General features: G+C 42.3%; 1 protein-coding gene across 5 annotated transcripts in view; it reads left to right on the forward strand.

Annotated features, from left to right (window-relative positions):
* Nucleotides 1–6,925: 6,925 nt before the first annotated feature.
* Nucleotides 6,926–23,903, forward strand: part of GRIA2 (glutamate ionotropic receptor AMPA type subunit 2) — a 96,486-nt gene continuing 79,508 nt past the window's right edge. For all 5 annotated transcript variants that reach the window (XR_008746039.1, XM_055797318.1, XM_055797315.1 and 2 more), the window contains exons 1-2: nt 6,926–7,400; nt 7,774–7,914. Coding sequence is in view for 4 of the 5 variants with exons in the window: in XM_055797318.1 (XP_055653293.1) it covers nt 7,313–7,400; nt 7,774–7,914 (229 nt within the window). In the remaining variant the exon portion in view is untranslated. The remainder of the gene's footprint in view (nt 7,401–7,773; nt 7,915–23,903) is intronic.

A 23,903-nucleotide genomic window follows, 5' to 3' on the forward strand; every position in this document is an offset into this window, starting at 1 on the left:
AAATATTTTTTTTTTAAAAAAGAATAAAATACGCAGCTTTACACAATTTGCTTATAAATGGTCTCCGTTACATGTGGACACATGAAACCAGGTTAGACTGCCAGGTCGGTGTGGAGCAGTTATGGCTGTGACCAGTGGTACTGGTATAAATGGAAACGGATGCCCAGGTACCTTCTGCCACTTCTGTAAGACCCTTACCAAAGCGGAAAAATGGAGGTTTCTGTTACTCCCTTGGTGACCATGGTGAATTTTGTTGTACTTTGCTGTGGGGGGAGCAGAAAAGCAGTCTGTTACCGTCGTATATCTTGCTGTGTTAACAGCCACCCGAATTGCCTGTGCTGTACTGGGCAGCCTGGAGGTGGGCAGCCCAGCGCCCAGGGACAGAGGTGGCACGGTGCCCTAGCCCCCTCCCCTGGGTTGGCACCTGAGCTGTTGGCCTCCAGGCCAAAAGCAGGGCTAACGCCAGCATGGCCACTGCAGCTCTCCTGCTCCTTCCGAGGGCTCTGGGCCTCGAAGCCTTGTGCAACCACAACAATGAGAGCGCACAGACGCTGTTCCAGACAAGAAGTTAAGCAGGAGAGATTCACTCCTTCACTGTGGAACATTATGAGAAGCAGTCTTACTTAGATTAAGGATTTTAACGTAAAAAGTTAGGGATTCATTAGTTCTGCTGCGGTGGAAAGCACCTTTGCAAAGCTTCTGTGAATGCTATCCCGAATCCCGTGCGAGGTCATGGGATTAATAATGAATTACAGTGTTGACGAGCAGGGCAGTACTGCTGCCAGGACTTCCATTCTCTACAGAAGTTCACTGTTCATGAGCTAATTTTACCTTGTCAGGTTACAAAAAGAAGTCAAGTCTCTGAAGTTTTTTGACCTATTCAAGATTCGCAACAGGTTCAAACTTGGAAAAGATCAGCTGATCTCTCCCGGTTCCTAAGGCAGGTGGGGTAAGCATATATTTTATGGCTAGTTTTTTATGAATGAAACATTAAATTGAGAACGTGCCTGCTCTGTGCTGAGGATGATCATTACACGGTCCATTTCCCACAGGCTGGTATTTGTCCAGTATCCTTGTTCAAAATCCTACCACCGCACGCTCGCGGTGGGGACAGAAACAACCTCCTACAATATCCACAGTCAAGCACAGCCATAAGGAGTGTTTGAGCAGGCATATACACAGGTTTTATGATCACAGGCACATACCGGCCTTGGGTTTCAACCTGTCCGTAACCTGTGGATCCGGAGCTGCTCCTCGGTGTCATCACTTGGGATTCTGAAGATGCGAGATCCCCGCGTGGTGCTGCGATTGCTGAGGGAGAAAACACCTAGCTTTCAGGAAATTGCTTCTGTTGTACAGAAAAAAGGTCCAAGTCACAAGTGAGTAGAAATCAGAAAATGAGTAACAACAAAAGTGTATCCCAGATATGTCAACAAAGAGCAGATGACAACATTCTTGTCAGCTTGTATTTTCCTTTTAACACTTTCACGTGTTGTTTAGGAATGCAGGGAACTGAGGTGGAGAGGTGATTTGACAAGTACTGGTGCTTTGACAAGTATCATACCTCGGCAGAATACAGTCCACCAGTATATGAAATCTGATGTCTTCATCATCTCCAAAGGGCTTTTCGTTATGAATAAGTAATACATTTCTCACAGGTGACAGAAAAGATTGCAAGGCGAAAGAGGAATTTCAATGATTAAGAACTGACCTGAAAAATGGGCGTAGGGTTCGTATTTCAAACACAGACGCTGGCATGGAAAGAGGAATAAGAACATGATGGGAATAAAAAACAGCGCTGGAGTCAAGGCTGGCATTGCTTGTGGAACAGATGGGAGAGGTGGCAGATGAAAAGATAGAGGATCAAGGCTGCTGTTGCAGTCTAAAGCAAAAATCTCGACACATTCGAATTAGCTGTGCTCTGCAGGGGGAATGGGGATGGTAAAATCAAAATAACAGGAGAGAAAATAAGATTCTGATGGCGATACTTTGGAAAACCAGATGGAAATCAGGCAAGGAAGGAGACAGCAAGGAAGAAGAGAGGTAGTAGTTAGGCAGGAAAAACTTGGGACAAGGATAAGAAATGTATTCCTTGGGACTGAGGCAAAGCAATGGAAGTTTTTTGTACTGCTGGAAAGAAAGGGAACATGTTGTCAGACAAGAATCATGGATTTACATGCATAGTCTAATTTGAAAGTGTTCCTTTCATCTTTTTCCTGGAGCCTTAATAATGTAATTTGCTATAATCTCAGTAGAAAGATACTGAACTAATCTATAGCAGATTTTCCACACACACAGACAGTTCAGCATATAACTACATGATTTTATCAGCAAAATAAATATAAGGTCTCTTGCAAATAGCAAGAATGCAAGTAGCTTAGATAAATAAAGTAAATCCCAGTTCGCTATAAATTTCTCACGATGGTTAGCTAAACTAGTAACACACTTCACTGTCACAGCTACTCTGCAACAAAGGGAACTTAAAGTTGTATGATTATCACCAATTATTTCCCATTAGTTATACCACAGGGTAGTGATGTTGCTTTTTTCACCATCAGAATCACATAAAAGAAGGTGGCATAAGCTATTCCTTAGCGTGTGTCATCCCTGGGTATATGTGCTGTTAAAGGGAACAGTACGTGTTTGCTAATCAGAAGAGGAAGCAGAGCGAGCATGAGAGATCAGAGTGTACTTTTTATTTTTAAAAAGACTCTTAAGATCCAGAATGAACATATGGGACTAAACAATTTAAGAAAGATATGGAACTCGAAACTTTCATTTGTATTTTTTCTTTATTTACATTTATTGGTGTTGTCAAAATTTCTGCAGATTTCAAAAATCCAAAGACAACAATCTTTTTCGAAGGAAAGAATTTATTGATAGGACATAGAATGACAGGATTCATACACTGGTACAGCATTTTTGCATCCTACAAAATCTGCATATTTTAAGCTCTTTTTTGAATGAGAAAAAATAATGAAAATAATTCTGAATATACAAAAGCCAAATATTGATGGCATCTAAGGCCAGAAGGGACCACTATAACAATTCAGTCTGAGCTTTTGCCAAGGGCCTTCTTAGAATTTAACTTTTTAACAAGGACTTCTAGAAAAGAATCTGATTTTAACTGAGCATTCTCCGGGGTTGAGGAATTCATCCCAATGCTCAGCACGTGATTCCCATGGCCAATGACACATTACTAAACCAGCAAAACAAGAAATAAACTCCATTTGTAATCTGAAGTTGATTAATAACAGCATTCAAATACAGAGTTTTTTATTGCATCCATCTCCTCAAATGCTTTATGTTATCAGCGTTACTTTCTTGAAGCATGTACTCCATGCCATCTAGTCATTCCAAACTACCTTTTTGGTAAGTATATGCAGTGGTTTCCAGTCCTTCAGTCATTTCCAAGTTTCTTCCCACGTCTCCTGTGCATCTGCTAAAGACATACAAACATTTAGTTGAACTACAGTCACTGCCTCAACCAGCATTGTGCCAAGATGAATTGCTAAGGCAATGTATTCCTGATAAACTCACATTTATTTCTGATTAGCACATACATATCCCTTTTTAGTTTCCTCACCAACTTCTACCTTATGTTCAGAATATCGTCTGTTAGAACCTATTAAATAAAATACAGCTCTGATTGAATCCTGCATTCTTTGCAATAAGTAGCAAATCTCTCCTGTACTTCTATGGGATCAGGATTAAGCACTTAGCCTTTTTAGGGGTTTGACATCTTATTATTTGATATCTGGCCTTCTGTCATCTGTCACTGCTTTTACTGTTATTGCACTGCTACACTCCTATCAACAAGTGATTGATGCTTATTATTAACGGTCCCCCTGTTGATGCTTTGTTTGGATTCTGAACTAATGCATTTTTATCTGAGTTTTTATCATGGATTTAGAAGAATGCATATAGGAATGTAATCTTCTGTTTTAAAGACTACAATCCTTACTTACCTCTTTCTAGATTCTTTTCCTTTCCTTATGCAAAAGTATTGAATGTGATTCCCAGTAATGTAGCCTGATTTTTTTATGCACAGTTTAATGAGTATGTCTATTCTTAGTACACGGTCATAAATTACTATCACCTATAAATTTTTTTCCTCCTTTGCCTGCTTGCACCTTTTCCATTAGCATAGGACTGTTATAAAACATAGAGAGTTGAAGAAGGCCTTATTTTATTATCAGCATTTTCCTTGTTATTAAATTCTGATTAAACTGTTTTCTTGCTGATTGACTACCCGATGCTGTCTTTTTGTAGTTACTCATCTCAATTGAAACATTTTGTTTTTCTCTGGCACACCAACAGCAGAATATGGCCATATCATTTGACATTTCTTCAACGTGTGCTGACATGGTGATATAAATCTGGAAGATTACATGCACATACATACATAGACATGTTGTACACGATGTGTACATATACATACTTGCAATTCTGTAATGGAAAAATATGCATTAGAAAATCAACAGCTGAGGTGGTATTAGCTGTGATTGCCACGGCAGTTAACTCAGCACAAATAGTCTGTACAAAACCCCCAGCTGTAATTGGTTATTAACTGTTTACTCAGATCACTTTTATTTTACCTACCTGCTATGCTATGTTCTATAGGTCTTTAACTTGAAAGGTGTGGCAAGGACACCATCACGACAGAAACTGGGTTCAGGACCATCTATAAACTGTTTGACTTGGGTAAGGTTGCTAAGGTTGCTCGTTGTGTAGTGCCCACTACCTTGGGATCCAAATTTAGTTTAGCATTTACCAACGGTTTAGTATAAAATATAAAATAACATTTTCCTATCTAAGCAGATAAAATGTGCATCACCATGAATTATTCTTGCTGTATCTGGGAAAGGTCTTGATGTGCATGTGGAATAGCACTGCTTTCTAAGACACAGCCCCACGCCCCCAAATGAAACCAAATACATACACACACAGAGAGTTTAGAGATCTAAATCCTCCCCAGAACTGTGAAGACAATTAGTTCAAAAAATGGGATTCATCTAGATTTCACTTTTATATTTTCCATCATCTTAATCACACACAGAGAGTTTAGACATCTAAATCCTTTCCAGAACTGTGAAGACAATTAGTCCAAAAAGTGGGATTCATCTAGATTTCATATTTATATTTTCCATCAACTTAATCCTTTTTATATTTTAGCTTGTTATGCAGCTGTCATGTAGATTGGCAAACAGGATTTTTTCATTTATTATAAAATATTAAAGTACAATCTGGAAACTGAGATCTTTGCTGCATTTTAACCATGTTTTATATACAGAAGGGGATTCTTTAGACCTGGGTGTAATGTATGTTTCTGATTGAGCTGTACTCTTGTTAAAGGTTGACAATATTGCATTGAAGTATTTATTAGAAGTAAATAATGGTACGTCTCATTATCAAGGGCACAGTGAGGGGTAGCTGAACGCAAGCTTTCCTCTGATATCTTAATCTATCGATTGCCACAATGACACCGTTTGCCTCTTTCATGGAATTCAGCAGTAGGTCTTACCATGGAGCACAAAACCTGACTACCAGGAGGGACCAGGCTGGGGGGAGAGAGCAAGGACGGTCTGTAGTAACTCTGCCATTCCACCCAGATGACACCATAGGGTCTATAAGCTCATGATGCTGAAGCTCACTCTCTTTTAGAGGCTCATCTCTTTTGTGGTGAGGGAGAGAGAAAATGAAACAAATACAGGCAGAAACTAGTACAGAATTTCCTGGTGAAATGACTGAAAGGAAACTAAACTTGTCATGAAATAGTGATGGTAAAAGGCTTCAAAAACTAAACTTGTCATGAAAAAACAGTGATGGGTAAAGGGCCTCAAAGTGCCTACTTCTATGTGTTCAGGATTTGTACTTATATTGACATCTGGGCATCTGAAGCTTCAAGGTCCTTCTTTGTATCTGGAAGGAGAAACAAGAGAATGTAATAATTAAAAAGGAAATGCAATGCAAGATCAGTATCCTTTCCTACATGGATATTCCTCATCTTTAGTAAAAAAAAATAAAAAATTAAAAAAACCCATATGCCAGCAAATGATCATTTAATAGCAAATTCATTGTCACAGTCACAGCATCACTGCACTGCCTGTTCTTCTGTAAGATACGTGCGTGTGTCTGTGTGTATCCCTGTGCGTGTGTGTGTGTGTGTGGTGCATAGCAACAGACTTTGTGCCAAACTGAAAAATGTTAAATTTAGCTTGCAGTAATAATATGTCTAGCTAATATAGCTGGAACCCATCTTGGAAAAAAAATCTCTGTTGTACATGAAAATGAATTATCTGAACAGCTTTAAATCTTCATATATATTAACTTTTCTGGTTTGGGTAGAGCAGTAAAAAATAAGCTTTTCAGTTGTACCTGGAAGGTGGCTACATTCGAATATCAGCTGGGTAATGACTAGCGAAAAAAATAAAGAAAAAGCTCCCAACAAATCGAAGGGTTCTGGGCTTTGGTGGGGTTTTGATTTTGCATTTCAGTTTTCCAGCTGAGCTAAGACCCCGGCTGTCGGAGAGGGGAATCGCCATGTGGTTGATTCCTGTCTCCGAACCTGCCCGGGGAAGGCAGCGCGGAGCGGGGGCTGCCCGCGGGCAGCGCCCCCCGCCGGGGCGGTCGGGCCGAGGTGCCGGGCTTTGGGTACGCTCCCTCGGGGGGGCAGGCGGTGGGAACACACCCCCCGCCCGGGGCCGCGGGGTCGGGACAACTGGGACCCGGCCTGGGGGGGCGGGGGGCGCCGCCGCGGGCACCGGCCCGGACCCCCGCCCCCGCCGCGGCGCCTCTGTCCGCGGTGCTGAAGGTTGGCGGCGGGGCCGCGCGCCGAGGGGCGGGGCGCGGCGGCCGAGGGGGCGGGAGGGGCGCGCTCCCGCCGGGCTCGCCGCTCGCGCAGGCGCGCCGCCGCCTCGCCGGGTGCGCCGCCCGCCCGTTGGGTGCGAGGGAGCGCGGGCGAGCGCGTGTGAGGGCAGGGCCGGGCGGCGGGCGCGCTCAGGCAGCGGGAGCACAGCGGCGCCGCCGCCAACGGCACGCGGCCACCCCCCCAGCCCTCCCCCCCCTTTCCCCAGCCGCTTATTTCCGGGGCCGGGACGCGGACCGGCGGCAGCGGGCACCGTGGGCAACGGCTTCTCCTGCGCCTGCCGCGGGGCTACCGCCCGCCCGTCCCTGCCGTGGCCGGCGCGCCCGGCCGCCGCTCGCCCCCCGCACGGGATCTAATTCGCTGACGAGCGCGCTCCGCGGAGGAGGACGAGGAAGAAGAAAGGGCTGTTTCCGTGGCTTTGTGGATGCTCTACTTTTCCTGGAAATGCAAAAGATTATGCATATTTCTGTCTTCCTGGCTCCTGTGTTGTGGGGACTGATCTGGGGGGTCAATTCTAACAGCATCCAGATCGGTAGGTGCCGGCATGCCGGGGGACCGCGCTCTCGTCCCGACGGACCTCCCGCTCCCTCACCCCCGCCGGTGTCACTCAGGCATTCCTGCCGTGTCGCCGCACGCCGGGCCCCACCGCGGTACCCGCCCGGCGCCCGGGGGTGCCTCCCCCGGCCCCTCGCCCTCCCCGAACCGCGCCCCCGGGGCTCCGCCGCGGCGGCCGGGCACGGGACGGACCCGCAGCCGGCGCCGCTCCGGCAGGCTGCCCGAGCCGGCGGGGCGTACCAGCACCGCCGGGCCCGGCGGCGGGAGGGGACGCGGCCGCGGTGCTGCCCTGCCGGTGCCCCCGCCCGCCTGATGCGAGTGCGTGTGTGTGTGTGTGTGTGTCCCTGCAGGGGGGCTGTTCCCGAGGGGCGCCGATCAGGAGTACAGCGCGTTCCGGGTGGGGATGGTGCAGTTTTCCACCTCCGAGTTCAGGCTGACCCCCCACATCGACAACCTGGAGGTGGCCAACAGCTTCGCCGTCACCAACGCCTGTGAGTAACGGGCGCTGCGCACGGCGCGCGCTGCCCGCCAGCCTGCCGTGGCGGCGGGGGCGGGGCGGCTGCGCGCGGCGGGGGCGGGGGTGCGCGCGGGGGCGGGTGTGGTGGGGGCGGGGGCGCCGCCCGCGGGCAGGTGCGGGAACGCCGGGAGCGGGGCGCGGGGCTCTGCGCGCGCCTCCGCCGCCTGCGCGGGGTGTGAAATGGTTCCTGCCGCCCCCGCCCGGCGGCTCCCCGCGCCTTACGTAAGGCTGCGCGGCCGCTCGCAGCGCCCCCGGGCTCCGCCGCGGCTGCGGAGCCTTCCCGTTAGCCGGCGCGGGCAGGGCCGCGGCCCCCTCCCGCCGCCGAGTCGAGGGGGCGCGGGGCGGCCGGCCGCGGGGCCGTCTGCCGTGTCACGCCGCGCGGTGCCGCGGGCTCCGCCTCGCCGCCCCGGGAGCTCCGCGCACCGCGGGTTGGGGGGCGGCCCCGCGGCCGGCTCGCTCGCCCCCCGCTCCGTCCCGCCCGCTCTGCCCTGGAGCCGCCGAGGCCGGGCCCGGCCGCACGCGTGCCGCGGGGCACATGCGCCGCTCGGGAGGCGGTAGGGCCGGTGCGGTGTCCGAGCGCGAAGGCAGCAGCCCTGGGCGCGGGGTCCCGCAGGGACGTGCGCTTCTGCGGGCCGCTCGGGGCCTGCCCCCCGCAGCCGCCCGGCGGGGCCTGGCGCGGTGCGGTGCGGGGCTGCGGGCCCGTGTCGGCAGTGAGGGCTGTGAGCGTGCGGCCGGCGTGTCAGGACGGCGGGGCTGTGCGCCCCTGTGCGCCCCTGTGCCGGGCTGCCCGCTCCCGCTGGCCTGCGGCTCACCGGCTGCCCGGTGCCGGCTCCCCCCAGGCAGCGCCCCAGCCCGCCAAGGGACCAGATGTGAGGGACGCTGAGTCTGGAAACTGGCTGCCAGGGAGAGCAATTTACTCCCAGTAGGCAATATTTTTTCTTTTTTTTATTATTTTTTTATCTTTTCCTTCCCCGATTTAGCTCCGCCGTGGTAGGTGTGGTGGTGCTGAAGAGGGGCATCTCGGCAAAGGTGCTGGGATAGGTGGGGCAAGAGCTCGACCCAAGGAGCTTTCAGTGGCGTGTATGAGGATAGGAAGGTATAGCATACATAGCTGAAGTCAAGAAAGGTCAGCGCACGTAATCGGCCACAGTACGCTTTGCTAATCTTTGCGAGCTGCTTGGAGGAGTTCTTGCTCTCTTAGGCAAGGAGGGTTTGCAGCAACCAGAACTGCATGTGGTTAGTATTTGCAGTATATGTTGCTGGGACTGTTGGTAAAGTAAGGGGCTGTGTAGCAGTCTAGATGGCATTCCACAAAGATGTGGTGGGTCTTTCTGTTTTTCTCAGTTCTGTGAAGTCAATGAAATCCTGAAAATAATTTATGTAAAATGCCAGATATTTTTTTTTTCCTATTATTACTGGAGCCAGGTATAGACACTTGGTCTTTGCAAAAGTAAAGGATAGATACCTTTCTCGAACTGCATCAGGTTGTTTATCAGTTTGTGTGCATGCATAGCCTTGTTTTTGAGCTTAGCCATCTTGGAAAACTCTTACAATACTGAGATGACATGTGTAGGCTGTAGACTGCAGTGAGGGACTTCGAGACTTCCAGCGGAAGGGAGATGCTATCCACATTTTGGGCTTCCCTTTGTCTGAACGTTGTCTAAGGCTTCAATTTTCAAGTAGTTTGAAGAGCACCAAATTAAGATGTGAACGTGTACTTGCCTTTTCGCCACCTCAGTCACCGCTGCTGGTTTTAGTCCCGTTATCTTGTCAATTGGATTTAACTGACTGGTGGAGCATGTGCTCAAAATATGTATAGTGTCTCCGATTGTCTTCCAAGAAAGGTTTGGTTGAAGAACAATGAGTTCTGAAGGCTAATAGTTGCCATATAAGAAGCAGAATTTAGCAGTTGATCACAGAGCAGTGCATGCACAAATGGGTAAGGAGGATCCTTCTGGGTTTTGTCTCTGCTTCTCTTTTGAAATATTGAAAAACCTGCAGGTTGTGTTTTTTGGTTTGGTTTGGGTTTTTTTCCAGATTAGGGCACAAAGAACCTGTGTTCAAACCCATCACTATCAACAGTTAAAACAGTGCAGGTGTAAAAGAAGGTCACAGAAATATAGGATAATACAGAACTGAAAATGCTTCAGTATTTACCCAGGTATTTCAATCCAGCAAGGCGATTTTTCTTCACTTAAGTGTAGTGGTAGTCTTGTACCGTAATAGCAGTAATGATGTTCTGCCCTAAGAATAACAAATACATTTTCTACAATTGACAATTTGACAATCAAAATACTTCAGCTTTTGATTTATAAACCCCAACCCAGCTCAGCCTCAGGCTGCAGAAACTGGGCAATGGTGTGGCAGAGGCGGTGCGCAGCCGTACCCCTGCATTCCCCCGGCGCTCCGCCGCCCTGCTATGGCTGTGCCTGTCTCCCTTCTGCCGCTTGTGACCCAAAGGGGAACTGGGGCCTGCGATTCCCTCGGCTTTAAAGCCAACCAAGCAAAAATCCCACTGTAAACCTGTTTAAAGGAATCTTCAAACTTAGTGTGAGCACTTGCTCAGAGTCTGTTAATGGAGCAGGCAGTTTTGAGACGAGTGAGTTTTATTGCTGGTACTACTTTTAAATTGGGTTCCTAATATCCAGAAAAGAGGAGATGGTGGTCATGTAGCCTTGAGGGAAGTTTGAAATGGTAAGAGTACTCAGTCATTTAAAGGTGACCAGAAGATATGCGTAGCAGAGGTGGAATGGACACTCTGAGTAGGTAGCCTTAGCTCACATCCGTAAGAAATAGTTGCTTTAGGTTGTTGGACTGTTGCGAGTCTTGTGCAGGGCTGTGTTGACAGGCCATTGGGAGTAGCCGTTGGAATCTAATTGCAGTTTGACACCTTGCGAGTGTCACTAGGAGGCTTAATGGTTTTGACTGAGAGATGGTGCAGTCTTTCTTCAGACTGATGTCACAACGAAGAGAAATGTTCACTGTTATGATGATTACTGTGACGCCATTCAAGAGAAATAGGCTAGGCTTAGCCCTTTTTGAGACTTCTGGGTGATTTGGGGGATTACAGTCTAGGTGGTAAAGGCAAATGCTAAGAAAGCAGTTCACACTAACAGAACCTCTTTGGCTTTTAGCAGCTGGAGCAAAGATACAGGTACTGCGAGTATTTCATAGGGTGGAACTGGAAGGTATCCAAACCATTGGACTTTCTTGTCCATCAGCACAGTGTAATTTGGCCTAGTCTGATTGGAGGAGTGCTGACCATCAGTGACATCAGATCTTTAAAAAATGGTTAATTCTGTCAAAACACAAAAAGAGGAAACTGGTGAAGATGAAATCCTTTCCTCTTAAATTCCCCAACCCAAACAGGGACAGTTGTGTTATGTACACACACATTTTTGCACTGAAAGGCTGTTCGAGTCACCTAAAGAGACATTTCCTATGGAGTACTATAAAACTTTCCTAACTGTAACAAGTTTTTTCGTGTAGTAGTTTTAGCACAGAGGTAATTATGCACAATCTTGGACGTTTAATCCTGCTGGCTCAAGAGTCAGTGTTGAGCTTTTCTATTTTAAATAAAGTCTTACAGCTCTGCAGGGATCACTGCACCATGACATTATGACAAGGGGATGCTGATTCATGCATAAACCTTAGATCTTTTCGTTATATCTTCAACCAGCAGCTTTGAAAACCTGTGAATTTCTAGCATGTTGCAATTTGGGAGTCATGGCAAAGGTTTTCCCAGCCATTTTGGAATAGAATGCTGTAGATTGCATGCTTAAAGAAATACCAATCAGTCTACTGTTGGCAGAATGATTAAAGAAAAGGCAAACCCCCCCATATATTGTAGTGGTAACAATGGGAGAAATTTAGATGTGTTTATTTGAATTAAAATTACCGTGGACCAAGCTTGAATATATTTCACAATAAATTATTAGAGCTGATTTTAAAGGAGGTATTTATTAAATACTTATGTTTGAGTTCATCTATATTACTGCTTCTTCTCATTTCCTTTTCACTATAAAACATTTTCCAGACCCAGCGAGCAGATACGAAATAGGTTCTGAGCCTCTTTGTAATTAAAATGGACAAGATCAGATGGGCTTCTATAGTAAAGTGATGCAATAAAACCAGGACGTAGCCTATAATAGGAGCTCTTGTGCTTTTGCTGCTCTCAGAACATTTCTCCCCTCAAAATCAAGCTCTGTAGCAAACTTTAAACATTTTCCTACTCCTGAGAGTTACTTTTAAAGAAACCTGAGGTATTTATTATGTGACAGTTCTGTCCCTGCTGTGCATCTTGCTCCTGGCTCACAGAGAATTTTCACACAGCTGTGATCCAGAATGTGGGCAGGTACAAATACGACAGTTTTCACTCAGCTACTTGGCTGTTTGGGTTTTTGTTATGTGATTATTGCATTAATTTTGTCCATATAGCTGAAATAAAAATTTACCATGCAGTTTTGAATATAGTATGAAAATATATTTACTCTTATAAACCTTAAAGTGAGTTATATTTAATAGCAGTTTGTCAGTTGTGTATCAATCAAGCCTTAAATATACCAATCAAGCTTTTAAATCAACCAATATTATCAATCTCTTAAATATATAACAGTTTTGTTTATATTTAATATTTGAAAATGTAGTAACTTTTTTCTATTTATGCAACTGAAAGCATTAATTTACACCAACTTTGATAGGACGAGTGACTGCATGTAGCTGGGGATGTACTTAACTCCTTGTATACATTAGACTTACTGTACTATCCAGTGTGTGTCACACACCCTAAACCAAGGGCCACTGCATAAAATGATACTGTTACTGCCAGTTTCATTAGTTCTTTTATCAGGCTTCTCATGATTGAAATATTTTTGAGAATTAGCATGTTTAACAGATAAATCTTTTTGAACAGTTGATAATTACTAGGAAAGTATATGGTAACTGGGAACGTGTTATTCCTTTGAAAATGCATTAAACAGGTAAAGACAATTCTATTACCATTATGTAGAAAATTAAGATAATCAGCATAATTAATTTATCAGGCATCTTTGGTGAAAACATGATTGAATTGTAAAAAAAATATTTGCCTAAGGAAAATACAATTTTAAATTACTAATTCTCTAATATGTGGTGGTAGGACTAATTCTTAGGAAACTAAAAAGAGGAAATAACCCACAATAAACATTATGTGTGTATGTGTGTATACTTGCGTGTATATATAAATGTACTTACATACTTGTATAGCGAACAGTAGTTTATTTTGAATGTCACATAAATAAAACCAGGACATTGTTTAAACCCTACAATCCATTTTCTGATCTCAGAGCTCTTACTAGTAAGCGAATTTATCACTTTTAAGTCGGTGTTCTCACCCCTGTGAATTTGGTGTGTGAATTCCTTAATTTTTATATTGAAGGTTCATGCCTAAATTCTGGAACCAATGTCATTACAACTGAAGGCAAGGAATGTCAGGTCAGACTGAAAATAACACTGAAAAGATACCTGAACAGGTGAAAAATGTAAGTTTATGTATCAAATTCTCTCTCTACGTGTTTGTGAATGGGCTTCCCATGTGACAATTAACTGGAAATTTCATTTCTGAAATGAACAAGATTTTTCTGTTATTTTGAAATTGATCATTGTATATAGGAGAACATGAATACAGTGGCATCTGCTTTTGGAAGGGATTAATTCTTATTGCCATGTAGACTTCTAAAAAGGTGTAGGGCAAAAGTATGCATATTTTTATACAAAATATGTAGGTTTCTGGAGCATCATTATTATTTTTAATAAGTTCATTAAAAAAAAATCTGCATTGACTACAAGTACATATTAGATGTAACCTTGTTAAAACTGAAAAAGGACTCTGATTTAAAGGAATAAGACCTTCCAATAATGAATTCTGTATGAAAAAAAAATTAATAAAAGCATCAGACAAACATAGTGAATGCATATTGTAAAGCAGATAAAACAGTAAAGAGTAAAAGCAGGTTTTAAATAACCACATGTTGAACAAATTCTTAGTGGACCTTCTAAAATCATTAACTGTGCTTAAAATACTGTTATTGTATTTATTTGCATGCAGTTACAGAGTGGTATGGGTGTTTTTTTAAATGCTATTTACTTTTCTTCATCTGTATCTAGGCCCAGCATAGAACATTTTTGACTTTTTAATGCAGCATTGCTATACCCCCTTGTTTAACAATTATTCCATAACAGTTGATTTTTTTTTTCCTTTTTCATTGTTTTAATAAAGATTGTCAAATAGAGCAGTTTATGGGGAGATTACCTTTTTCTCCCTAAAATTCCCATTTGGAAAATTAATACAGATTTAGCATGTCTGTCCCGAGTCTAATTTAAAGTGCAGATACTAAATGCATTTATCTATGGCAAGTAATTTTATGAGATTTTAAAAAAGAAAAAAAAAAAAAAAAGATATTCCCTATGATTCTGCAGCAAGGTGTGCTTCATCTCCAGCTGCTACAATCACTCACAACCTGCTCTCAAACATGACTCAGAGAAATTAATAGGGTGTTTTGAGGGTTGAAATGTTACATGCACTTCAACTAAAGATGGTGGAATCAAGCACAAGAAATGTTTTGTTTTAACTCTAATCTACAATTTTATTTGATTTTAGAGGAAGGATATTCAGATCTGTATTCAGGAACTTAAATCGGTGTGTGATTGCTTTGTATGGCTGGAGTACTGGGTCTGTAACTGAATTAACAACCACCTCAGCTAGTCCCTGAATGAATTACTGGGCTTTATTGCACATGGAAATAGTATCTTCATTACTTAACTACAGAAGGTAAACATGTCTGCATTTCGCTGTTAAAAAGACAGAATACTTTGCCATTTGTGTTTTAAAATGGACATTTTTTTCCAAGTGATTTTTACAATGAACAAGAGCTGGACAAAATTCTATGAAGTGTTCATATTGGCTCTGACTCATCAATGCATACTGCTACAACTGGTAGAAGAGTTTCAAAGCCCAATAAGGGACAGTGGCTAATTATATGGAATATTCAAAATAGGTATATGAACACATGCTTGCTATGCAATCCCACCTATTTGGTTTAATCTCAATTTGAGGTAGTTGATATTGCATTGATTTGAAACTGCAGTTTTTCAGGCTGCTGTGGTTAAAGGCTGTCATACCACTGTAATTTATTCTCATATAAATCTGTTTAAAAACATAAACTTGGGGTAGAAGAGATGCTTCTGCTTATTGCTTACTGCAAATGGTATGAAATGATTTCTTTCATGCACTGAAAATTAGAAACAACAGATTCTTTCTAAGCACGTGGTGTGATAGATAACGTAGAGAGCAATCTGCTAGGTAATGTGGAGATTCTCTCATCATCTCATCATCTATACGGAGAAGACTGCTCCTGTCAGCAATGGGCTAGAGAGCTCAACACTGCTTTGCAGCCTGGAGAAGGGAATTGTTTTATATTCTTTGGGTTTCTGACTTTTATCAATGTACTTGGTAGTGGTAGGGCTCTGGCCTATATCCATAAAATGAAAAGGCTAATGTGGTTTACCATCCCGTGTAATGGGGATCTAAAATATTTGAATGTGTTGCATTCCCTTGTATATGTGTAAACCATCTCAGAATGTCTGCAAGTGTATGCTAATGAAATAGACTGTACAGCTCTGAGCAAGTCAGAGTAATTTGTTCAATAATCATAAATCTTTGAAACTGAGGATGTTGAGGGTTAGCTTGCTCGAAGTGTTCCTCCCTGATACTAGTTATGAGTTGGTTTTGACAAAATGTCTTCCAAGCGAAAATTCTGATTGTTTTTTTCTCTTTGTTTTTCCTTCATATGAATGTATAAAAATCCACAACACTTGAATAATACAGTCTCAGCGGGGAGTCTTTGTACAAATGTGGGTTCCTGCAAACAGCGGAACTTTCCTGCCTGATTGTACCTTGTGCAGACGTCCTGCTATGAGCGAGTTTATTCCAGGTGTAACATTTGAAAAACAGGGTGAATAATTTGCATGGCTAGTGCATACCAAGCTCATATTTACATAAGCTAAAGCAATGTTACTTATAGCAGAAGCAGGACTGATCCAAACTGGAATTACAGCGAGTGGTTAGGAGAATCATTCAGGATTTAACCCAGTTATTTCATCTCTGGTCCCTGTCCAGCAGAGGACCTGAATTTAACCATTTGTATTTCATTTCCCAGTTGAATGCCCGTAGTGCTGGGCCATTTTTGTTTTGACGTCAGTCTCTGTCTTTGTCACTCTTAATTTTTTCCTGCCTTTATGAACTTTTGGTGAAAAAAATCTTTGTAATTGTACTTCTGTCCTGATGTAGGGAGAGGGAGAAGTAACTTTTAGGTTGTGGGAGCAGGAAGACAATTTCTTGCCCTTTGTCATTATTATGAAAAAGCATAGAGGAAAAAAAGAAGAGGACAATGTTAGGAAGATGCGGTTATATTAATTTAAGTAACTGCCCATTCAACAAATATTAATTGGCCAGATTTACACACAGCTTTTGAATTACATTTGAAGCCATTTTAAATTAATATAATTTTATTATATTTAAAGACTAGATGGATTGGAGGGATCAGGAAGTAAGTGAGAATGAGTCATTATACATTATAAACTGTAGTATAAGTGTGGTTTTAACTTCACTCACAGCCTTACATCTACCCCATGTTAAGGTGCTTTCATTTGGTGAGAGTGGATCATGCTGAAATTCTGAAAAGTCATGACTGAGAAGTCATTCAGTCCTTTTACTGACTAATCGGATTAGTTCATGTATTCAGCAACCTGATCCCGTAGTCTGGGACTCCAGAGTAATAAGGCCAGGATATTTTTGCTCAGTGAAATAAATGGTCAAGCTTCCACTGATGGTAGTAGGAACATAGAAAGATCCAAAATTCCTATTTCTTTTTCAGTATGAGTGTGGAAGACCAATTTATTTTTTTTATATATGGAAAGAGGCAGGGATTAAGCAATTCCTAAAAAATTTTGTTTATTATACCTACAGAATATTTTTTCCAAACTTTACTGTTTTGTTTGTTGGGGTTTTTTATTTTTTTTTGTTGTTTGTGGGTTTTTTTTGTTAAGTATTGCATACATTTCTTAAGTGCTTTGTCAGGATTCAGTATGGAAACCTTAGAAAAATAATTAGACCACTTCAGAATAAATATGTGAACAGAACAGTTAGCTAAAAAAGGAAAGGTTTGGTCTGTGCTTCTGTAGGTGAAGAAGAAAAACATAATGCTTGCTTCCCTCCTTTGTTTGCATCTGATCATGGATGTTACTGGGTAAAGTCTTTGCATAAATTTTAAATGTTCATGTTTTGTTAACTCCTTTTTCAGTTGTAGGAATGTGTATTTTGGCTTGACTTTATAGAACTCGGTAGTGTACTTAGGCTGTAGAAGTAAGCAAGCATCTGTGAGCTGCAATACTGAATCTTTAGCAAGTGGAGCACTGAATGTTCCTGTGAGCTTATCTCTTCTATTTTGACATGATAAAAAAAAAATATATTCTTCAGTGTCTCCATTTGTGAAGGCACTTTAAATTAACTTGCAATTAATATACCTGAAGACCCAGTTTGTGATACTCGCTCTGCCCTGTCTGACCTCAAGGTGTAGCTCCAGAAAATGCAAGTGTCCTGTAAGTCCTGCAGCACATCTGGCAGCCTGTGTGGATGCCTCAGATACTTACTTCAGTGTCTAAAATAGCACTTGGCACGTGTACTTAGTAACCTGGATAATTTCCCGAGTTTCATGAGAGTGTATCTGTAAACACCCACATTTTTGGGAACTGTGACATTTTTGTAGGCTGATAAGTACTTTTGCAATTAGTTGGTGTTTGTAGTGGAAAGCATGGGTCGTATTAAGTCATGACTTAATTATTCCAAATAAAATACATACTTTCAAGGATAGTATATGCCTATTCCAACATGCTGAAGAGCCTCCAGTATTGCTACATTTAACTTTGTTGTTCTTCGCAAAGAGTAGTTCACTTTGGGATTTTTGTTTTCCTGTATGGAACTGTTTCTGGCTGTGCTTTGGTCCCATGAATACAGTAGTTTGGTCAGTACTGTTTATCCTGGTATTATTTTCCATTTTCTGGTACGCAGAACCATGATTTCCTGTGCCTGTGTTCCAGGCTTTGTCTTGCACTCCAGGAACAGGCAATGTTAATTTTTTGCAGTATTTTTGTTACACGACATCTTGTATGTTGCAGCATGTAGAAGCGATTTTCCAAACTAAATATCAGCTGCCTAAAACAAGATGTATTAGGAGAACAGTCACTTGGTGCGTTCCTGTTTTTTATATGTATTGTGATGTATTTCAATAATGTAGATTTAATTCTTATATTTCTTTTTTCTTTCCTTCTTTTTATTCCCCCACTTGTTCTGTCCTCACAGTGCTTAAAACAGTTCTCCAAAACAAGTGTTGCTGCTGCTGGGTTGTTAAAAAGACTGAAAATAATGATGCTAATTATTTAATTCTGACATGTTGGTGGGTCTGTAGCAAGAAAACTGTGCCTTTAAAATTGTCTTATTTACTATCCTTTGAAACTTCCCGGGGAAGCTAGCAATGCTTGCAGGAACATGGATAACCTAGTCATATCGCTGCAGATTGCTTACCAGCTGTGGGCTTGATTTCGTGCTCAGCAATTTAATCAGATTTGCTTTTGGTCTGATCCTCGCCCTGCCCCCCCTTAAGAAAAAGTCTGTGCTTTTCCTGTAGGCTTCCTTTTCCCCCTTTCACCTCTGCCAGCCAGTTAATTATACCAAAAGTATCTGTTTCAGGAAGCCTAGTCCATCTCATTAGAATTGTCTTCTGCTTTCCAGGTTCAAGGGTGTTAAGAACTTCTTGCTCAGTGACTGATTTTATTTAGGATACATATCCGCTGCGTGATAGTGATGTTAGTGGTAGATATAAAGTGTTATGCTTTTGTTTGCTTATTTGTTTGGTTTTCTGAATGCTTTCTGTACTAAACCCCAAGACTTCTCATCTTATTCCGAAGCACCTTCCTAAATGTGTATGATAGACCAAAGGAGGGATTGTGGAACTTGACAAGCCGGGAAGAGGTATAGCTTCATATACGGTTCTCATGCTGTAGGAGAGTTCTGAGGGGAAAAAACCCTGCACATGATTCCAGACTTACAAGCCAGGGGTAGTTGTGCACATTGCAGTTTAGGTTGCTTCCTGGCATTTATGACAGTTCCTCGTTCTGTAACCCGTGGTGGCTTTATACTTGCTCTGAGTCCTTCCTAGCTGTCATGACATCTCCAATTCTTTTCCATGAAGTAGACCAATGCAGGCCAGTCCCCAAAGTGATTTAGAAACTATGGTGCCTAACACTGTTAGGTGTATGAACTGGGAGCTTGAAAGCATCCAGGAGTGGAACAGGGCTGGAGGCAGCAGTGTTACCCAGGCTGAGAGGTGCGTTATGGATAGATACCCAACAATGAAACTGGCAACAGTTAGCACCTAGTGAAAAAGTCATTAAGTCAATCTAAACGACAGAAAGATGCTATTTAGAAGCTTCTAACTGAAACTGCCATACTGAAACTGTTCCTCTCCCTTCTTGGGTGACTGACTATAGCTCCAAGGCAAAGGAATGGCTAGAAGCTACTTCTCAGCTATAAGGGGTTTAAACGCTCCGGTTGTATGGTGCTCTGGATGCTGTACTGATCTTTCAACTTTTGGTTGGAATAGCCCAGTGGTGTAGAAAGAAGTGAGAGAGTCTGGGAGCTCAGAGGACGGTAGAAAAGAAGAGCTGACTTTTTGTCTTCTCTTCATGGAACACAGTTGGGGCCAGGGTGAGAAGGGTATTTTTTTACACGTGAGAAGAGAAGCAGTTACACAATCAGCTCTCCTTTCCTCTGGATATACGAACCTCAAGGTTTCTCAATCTAAGTTCTTCATCTCTATTTGTACTACTGGACTTGTTTTTTTGAACCTGATATCGTAATAGAAAATAAGTCTTTTGGCATCCTTTAGGAGGGACTGCAGTGTGGTTTTTTTCCGAGTTTGTTATTATGCTGCAGTTAAGAGTTTGTATTCTATGTTGTATGTTTTAGGTGGTTAAAGTTAACCCTGTTTGTATTTCAAGCTGCACAGACCATGAGTAACATGGTACTTGCTCTTCCCATGGGTTTAGTTGCTTCATTGTTTGTAGATTAACTTCAGGGTAGGGAGTTTAATCTGTAGAGTTTTTTGTATGTTTAGTTCTGGCTTGAGGATAGAGATTTCTTCATGTTTAGCTGCTACAGCAGCTACGTTCATGGATGCTTAGGCTAATGAGCACTAGATGGAAAGATTAGGATGCTGTTGACAGGATGTTTTCTATGAAGGATGCTCAACTTTCTCTATGCTTTTCATCATCTGCCAGACAATCTGTTTCATCCAAAGTATTTGCTGAAGGAGCTGGTTGGAAAACGAGAAGAGGAATTATTTTTAGGAATTATTTTTTCCTTTTGGTCATCAGATAAAACAAGATTAGCTTGGTTTTTTTCTGTGTAATCTTCATGCAGGGAATGATAATTCGTATCATGGTCCATTTCTATGAAGGGGAAAGCAGCAGATAGCAATAAAGCACTCATGGTTTTCTTTCTCCCCCTTTTTTTCTGGGTTACTGAGCACAAAGAATAGCAGTTCCATTTAGGGTAAAGTGCATAAGAAAAAGACATTCCTGTCACCCTTTAGAGGCACCTATATGCGATATACTATCCTGATTTTTCATTTCCTGTGTAGAAACCGGAAGCAAAATTTCAAGGAAACAACATGCTTAAAAGCAAATAAAACAGCCTTGTCAAGAGCCGGATTATTCATGCATAGCATGAATTGTGAACAGTTTAAACCTGGAAGTCAGAATAGTAGCATGAATAACTCTAGTGATATGCTGTTGAATAGCAAACGAGGGCATCAAGTGAAAAATGAACAGAACAGCCTTCTTCTGGTGTGCCTGTACCTTTTTACAGGCTAAGAAATAACAGTGTTCACAAAATCTTATGCAGCCCTCAGGAATAGGTTTACTAGATTTTCCTTCAGAATCTCTATTCAGCTGATGTAACTCACTCTGACAGCTACAACAGGGCTGAATCCTGAAAGGTCCAGGGTGCTTAGCATGCCAGCAACAGTTATCTAGAATTGCAAAAGCTCAGCAGGGCTGTAATTCACAGGATTTGTGCTAGCCTTTCCCATGCATTTGACTACAGTTTATCCCATTTTAGCTTGCTCACGTAATTATAAAAAACCCAAAATATATGTAAAACGTTTGGAGCTTTAAATTAAGACTAAACATTACAGAGAGTTCACAAGTGACTGAATTAAATGGTGAGTTTTCTATTAATAATTTATCATGGCTGATGACAGGTAGAGACTGTAATTCTAATTCTGTGATGATAATGACTTGGTACCGGTGGACACTGCCATTCTTTCTTTTTTGAGTGTCTGGATGTCCTTCCCACGCAGAAGGGTGTTTTTGAGGGGACAGTCAGTGCTCTGTCACCCGCCCCAAAATGTCAGCAAGAACTCTCGCCCAGACCAGAGGCGGTCCCCAGGGCTTCTGGGTTTGCTGTCCACAGATAGTCACAGTTGAGCAGAACACGCAGTCCTTCTTAAATCATACCGCTTGCTTAGATACCAGTACTACCATCTCTTAATGAGTAACTTGGAATACACCAACTGATTGGCCTAAATAAATTATAGTTAGTAAAAACATACAGGAATTCTGGCAATTTTCAAGATGGAAATTCCTTTCAACCACTGCTTGTTCTTCAGTGCAAATATTCTCCTAGAGATTATTTGAAATGACTTAATAAAGAGAAATCTTGTTGAACAGAATTAGGTTAGAGTGAAGGTCTACATATGCACCTCTCTCTGTCTTTAAAATTATTCTTCCATAGATTCATTATCTTTGGATCTTTAACCATACATCTCCCCTCATATTGAATGTCACTGAATTTTTCCTTTTTTAAGAAACGGTTAATTTTAATCCCATCCAGTTGTAATGCATTGGAAGACATAGTCACATTTTTTAAAAGGAATAATTTCAACTAAATCGTCAGCATTGTGGTTGAGTTTTCTGATAAAATGGCAGGTAGCAGTTACCAATTCCTCTAAAAATGTAAGACCTCAATGGTATTTCTTTCAATATTTTAAATTCTTTTCACAATTTTTTTGACAACAAGTGAAACAAACCAAAATGTCACACTTCAGAAAATATGCCTGTGTACCATCGTGTGGTGATGATAACCTACCACTTTTTAAGATTTAGGCAACACCTAGAGCACAGAATCGTTATTTGTTTACCCTTTGTGCATAGTCTAGCAAACGTACATAAGAAGGATTCTTTTAAATGTTTTTTTCAATGACAATTGAAGCTCATGCTGTAGCCATTTATTATTATTTAAATCACTAATTTTGTGGTCTGAAACTTGGAAGATATGCTCATTTAGCAGAAGCTTAACCTACTGTCTTTTTGTAACTGAAAGACTGTAAACTGGATTGTCACACTGAAGAGAGCTCTTCCCCTCCCCAGCGCGACCTTAGACTTGCTTCTAGGAGGCAGAAGGTGCAAGTGGTTGAGTCTTAAAAGGGACACGTGCCAGTTTAAAAAGAAATAAACAGGTAAATATGCATGTATAGTGTGAAGGGATGGAGAAGATTTGTTATAGCTCTTAACCTGGTATGTTTGAAGTCCTCCAAAACCGAAGTTATTTTTAATAGTGTAAGAATAAGACAAGCAATCAAACTTGAAAATACTTGTGAAGTAATATTTTTAGTGGCATATAATAGACTGCGTACTCTAAAAGAATATGTGATGGCGATTAAACAATTCATGGTGACTGGATGTGGTATAAAGTTTTCATGAGTAATCATTTAGGATTATCTGATTAGCATGAGTGACTTCACCTTTAAATAAACTTTCTAACTGTTTATTTTGCAACTTGCAAGTAGTCTTCTCTGACTGCTGGCAATGCCTTATAATGTGTTATCATCTAGTGGGCTTATATCCCACGTTACTCTGGCTGTACCAGCACTACAGGTTTTGATCTGTGCCAGTTGGCCCCAGCCAGTCTCCAGGTGTGGTGTAGAGAAAGTTCAAGCCAGCAACTGTTTGCGTTGGCCACCTTGTTTTTAAGGGAAGAGTGTTTGGCTGTTTGAATGCAGGTTGCCCAGGCAGTGGCAGTGGGGTTGGAGAATGTGCAGGGGCTCATCTTGTTTGCCGTGTCACTGTTGTATTCACTGGTTTGGGACATCAGGGATCCGCCTGGCATGTGGTAGGTGACTTCTGATCCTCCTTCCTGCTTTATTTCCAGCTCCTGTGATTTTATCATATCCCTCTTCTAGAATAGATGATCTGTCAGAAGTACATTGTAGGCAGGAGGGAATGGGGGCATGTGGCAGGAGTGCGTCACTTTGGAACTCTTCTTTGCATAGCAGAACCAGAGCAAGCCTTGTCAGCGGGACACAATTAAGGACACGCTTGAGTTCACACCAGCGTTCCAGATTTCTTGCCATCCACTCCAGCAATTATAAATACAGAGAGGTGGCAGAAGTGTCTCTTTTAACATTCTCCTGGTATGACTTAGCCTTTACTCTGGAATATTTGATAACAGGAATCAATATGCCTCCTACATGCATGTTTTCAGTAATGAAGAAGATTGCTCTTCTGGTGCAAAAGAAGATACTTGCGAAACACAAAGCAAATTTAATTGACTTGCCTTTATATTTAGCTTAATGGAAGGAAATCTCCAGAGCAAACTATAACATTTCTTTCCTAGTAATACTATAAAATACTAAAATACTTTTTTCTGGTTTGCAGTATTCTGTGGTTTCATGTTGCAGTAATTCTCAGTTTTGCTAGTTCCTAAATAAATTCACTAAAATGAACAGTGAACAGAAAAAAAAAAAAGTTGCTCTGCTATCAAGAAACACCACATACTTTTTGGACAAAAGGTTCTGAATATACTATGAT

Source organism: Falco peregrinus, chromosome 2 (assembly GCF_023634155.1).
Source record: "Falco peregrinus isolate bFalPer1 chromosome 2, bFalPer1.pri, whole genome shotgun sequence".
NCBI classification, from domain to species: Eukaryota; Metazoa; Chordata; class Aves; order Falconiformes; family Falconidae; genus Falco; species Falco peregrinus.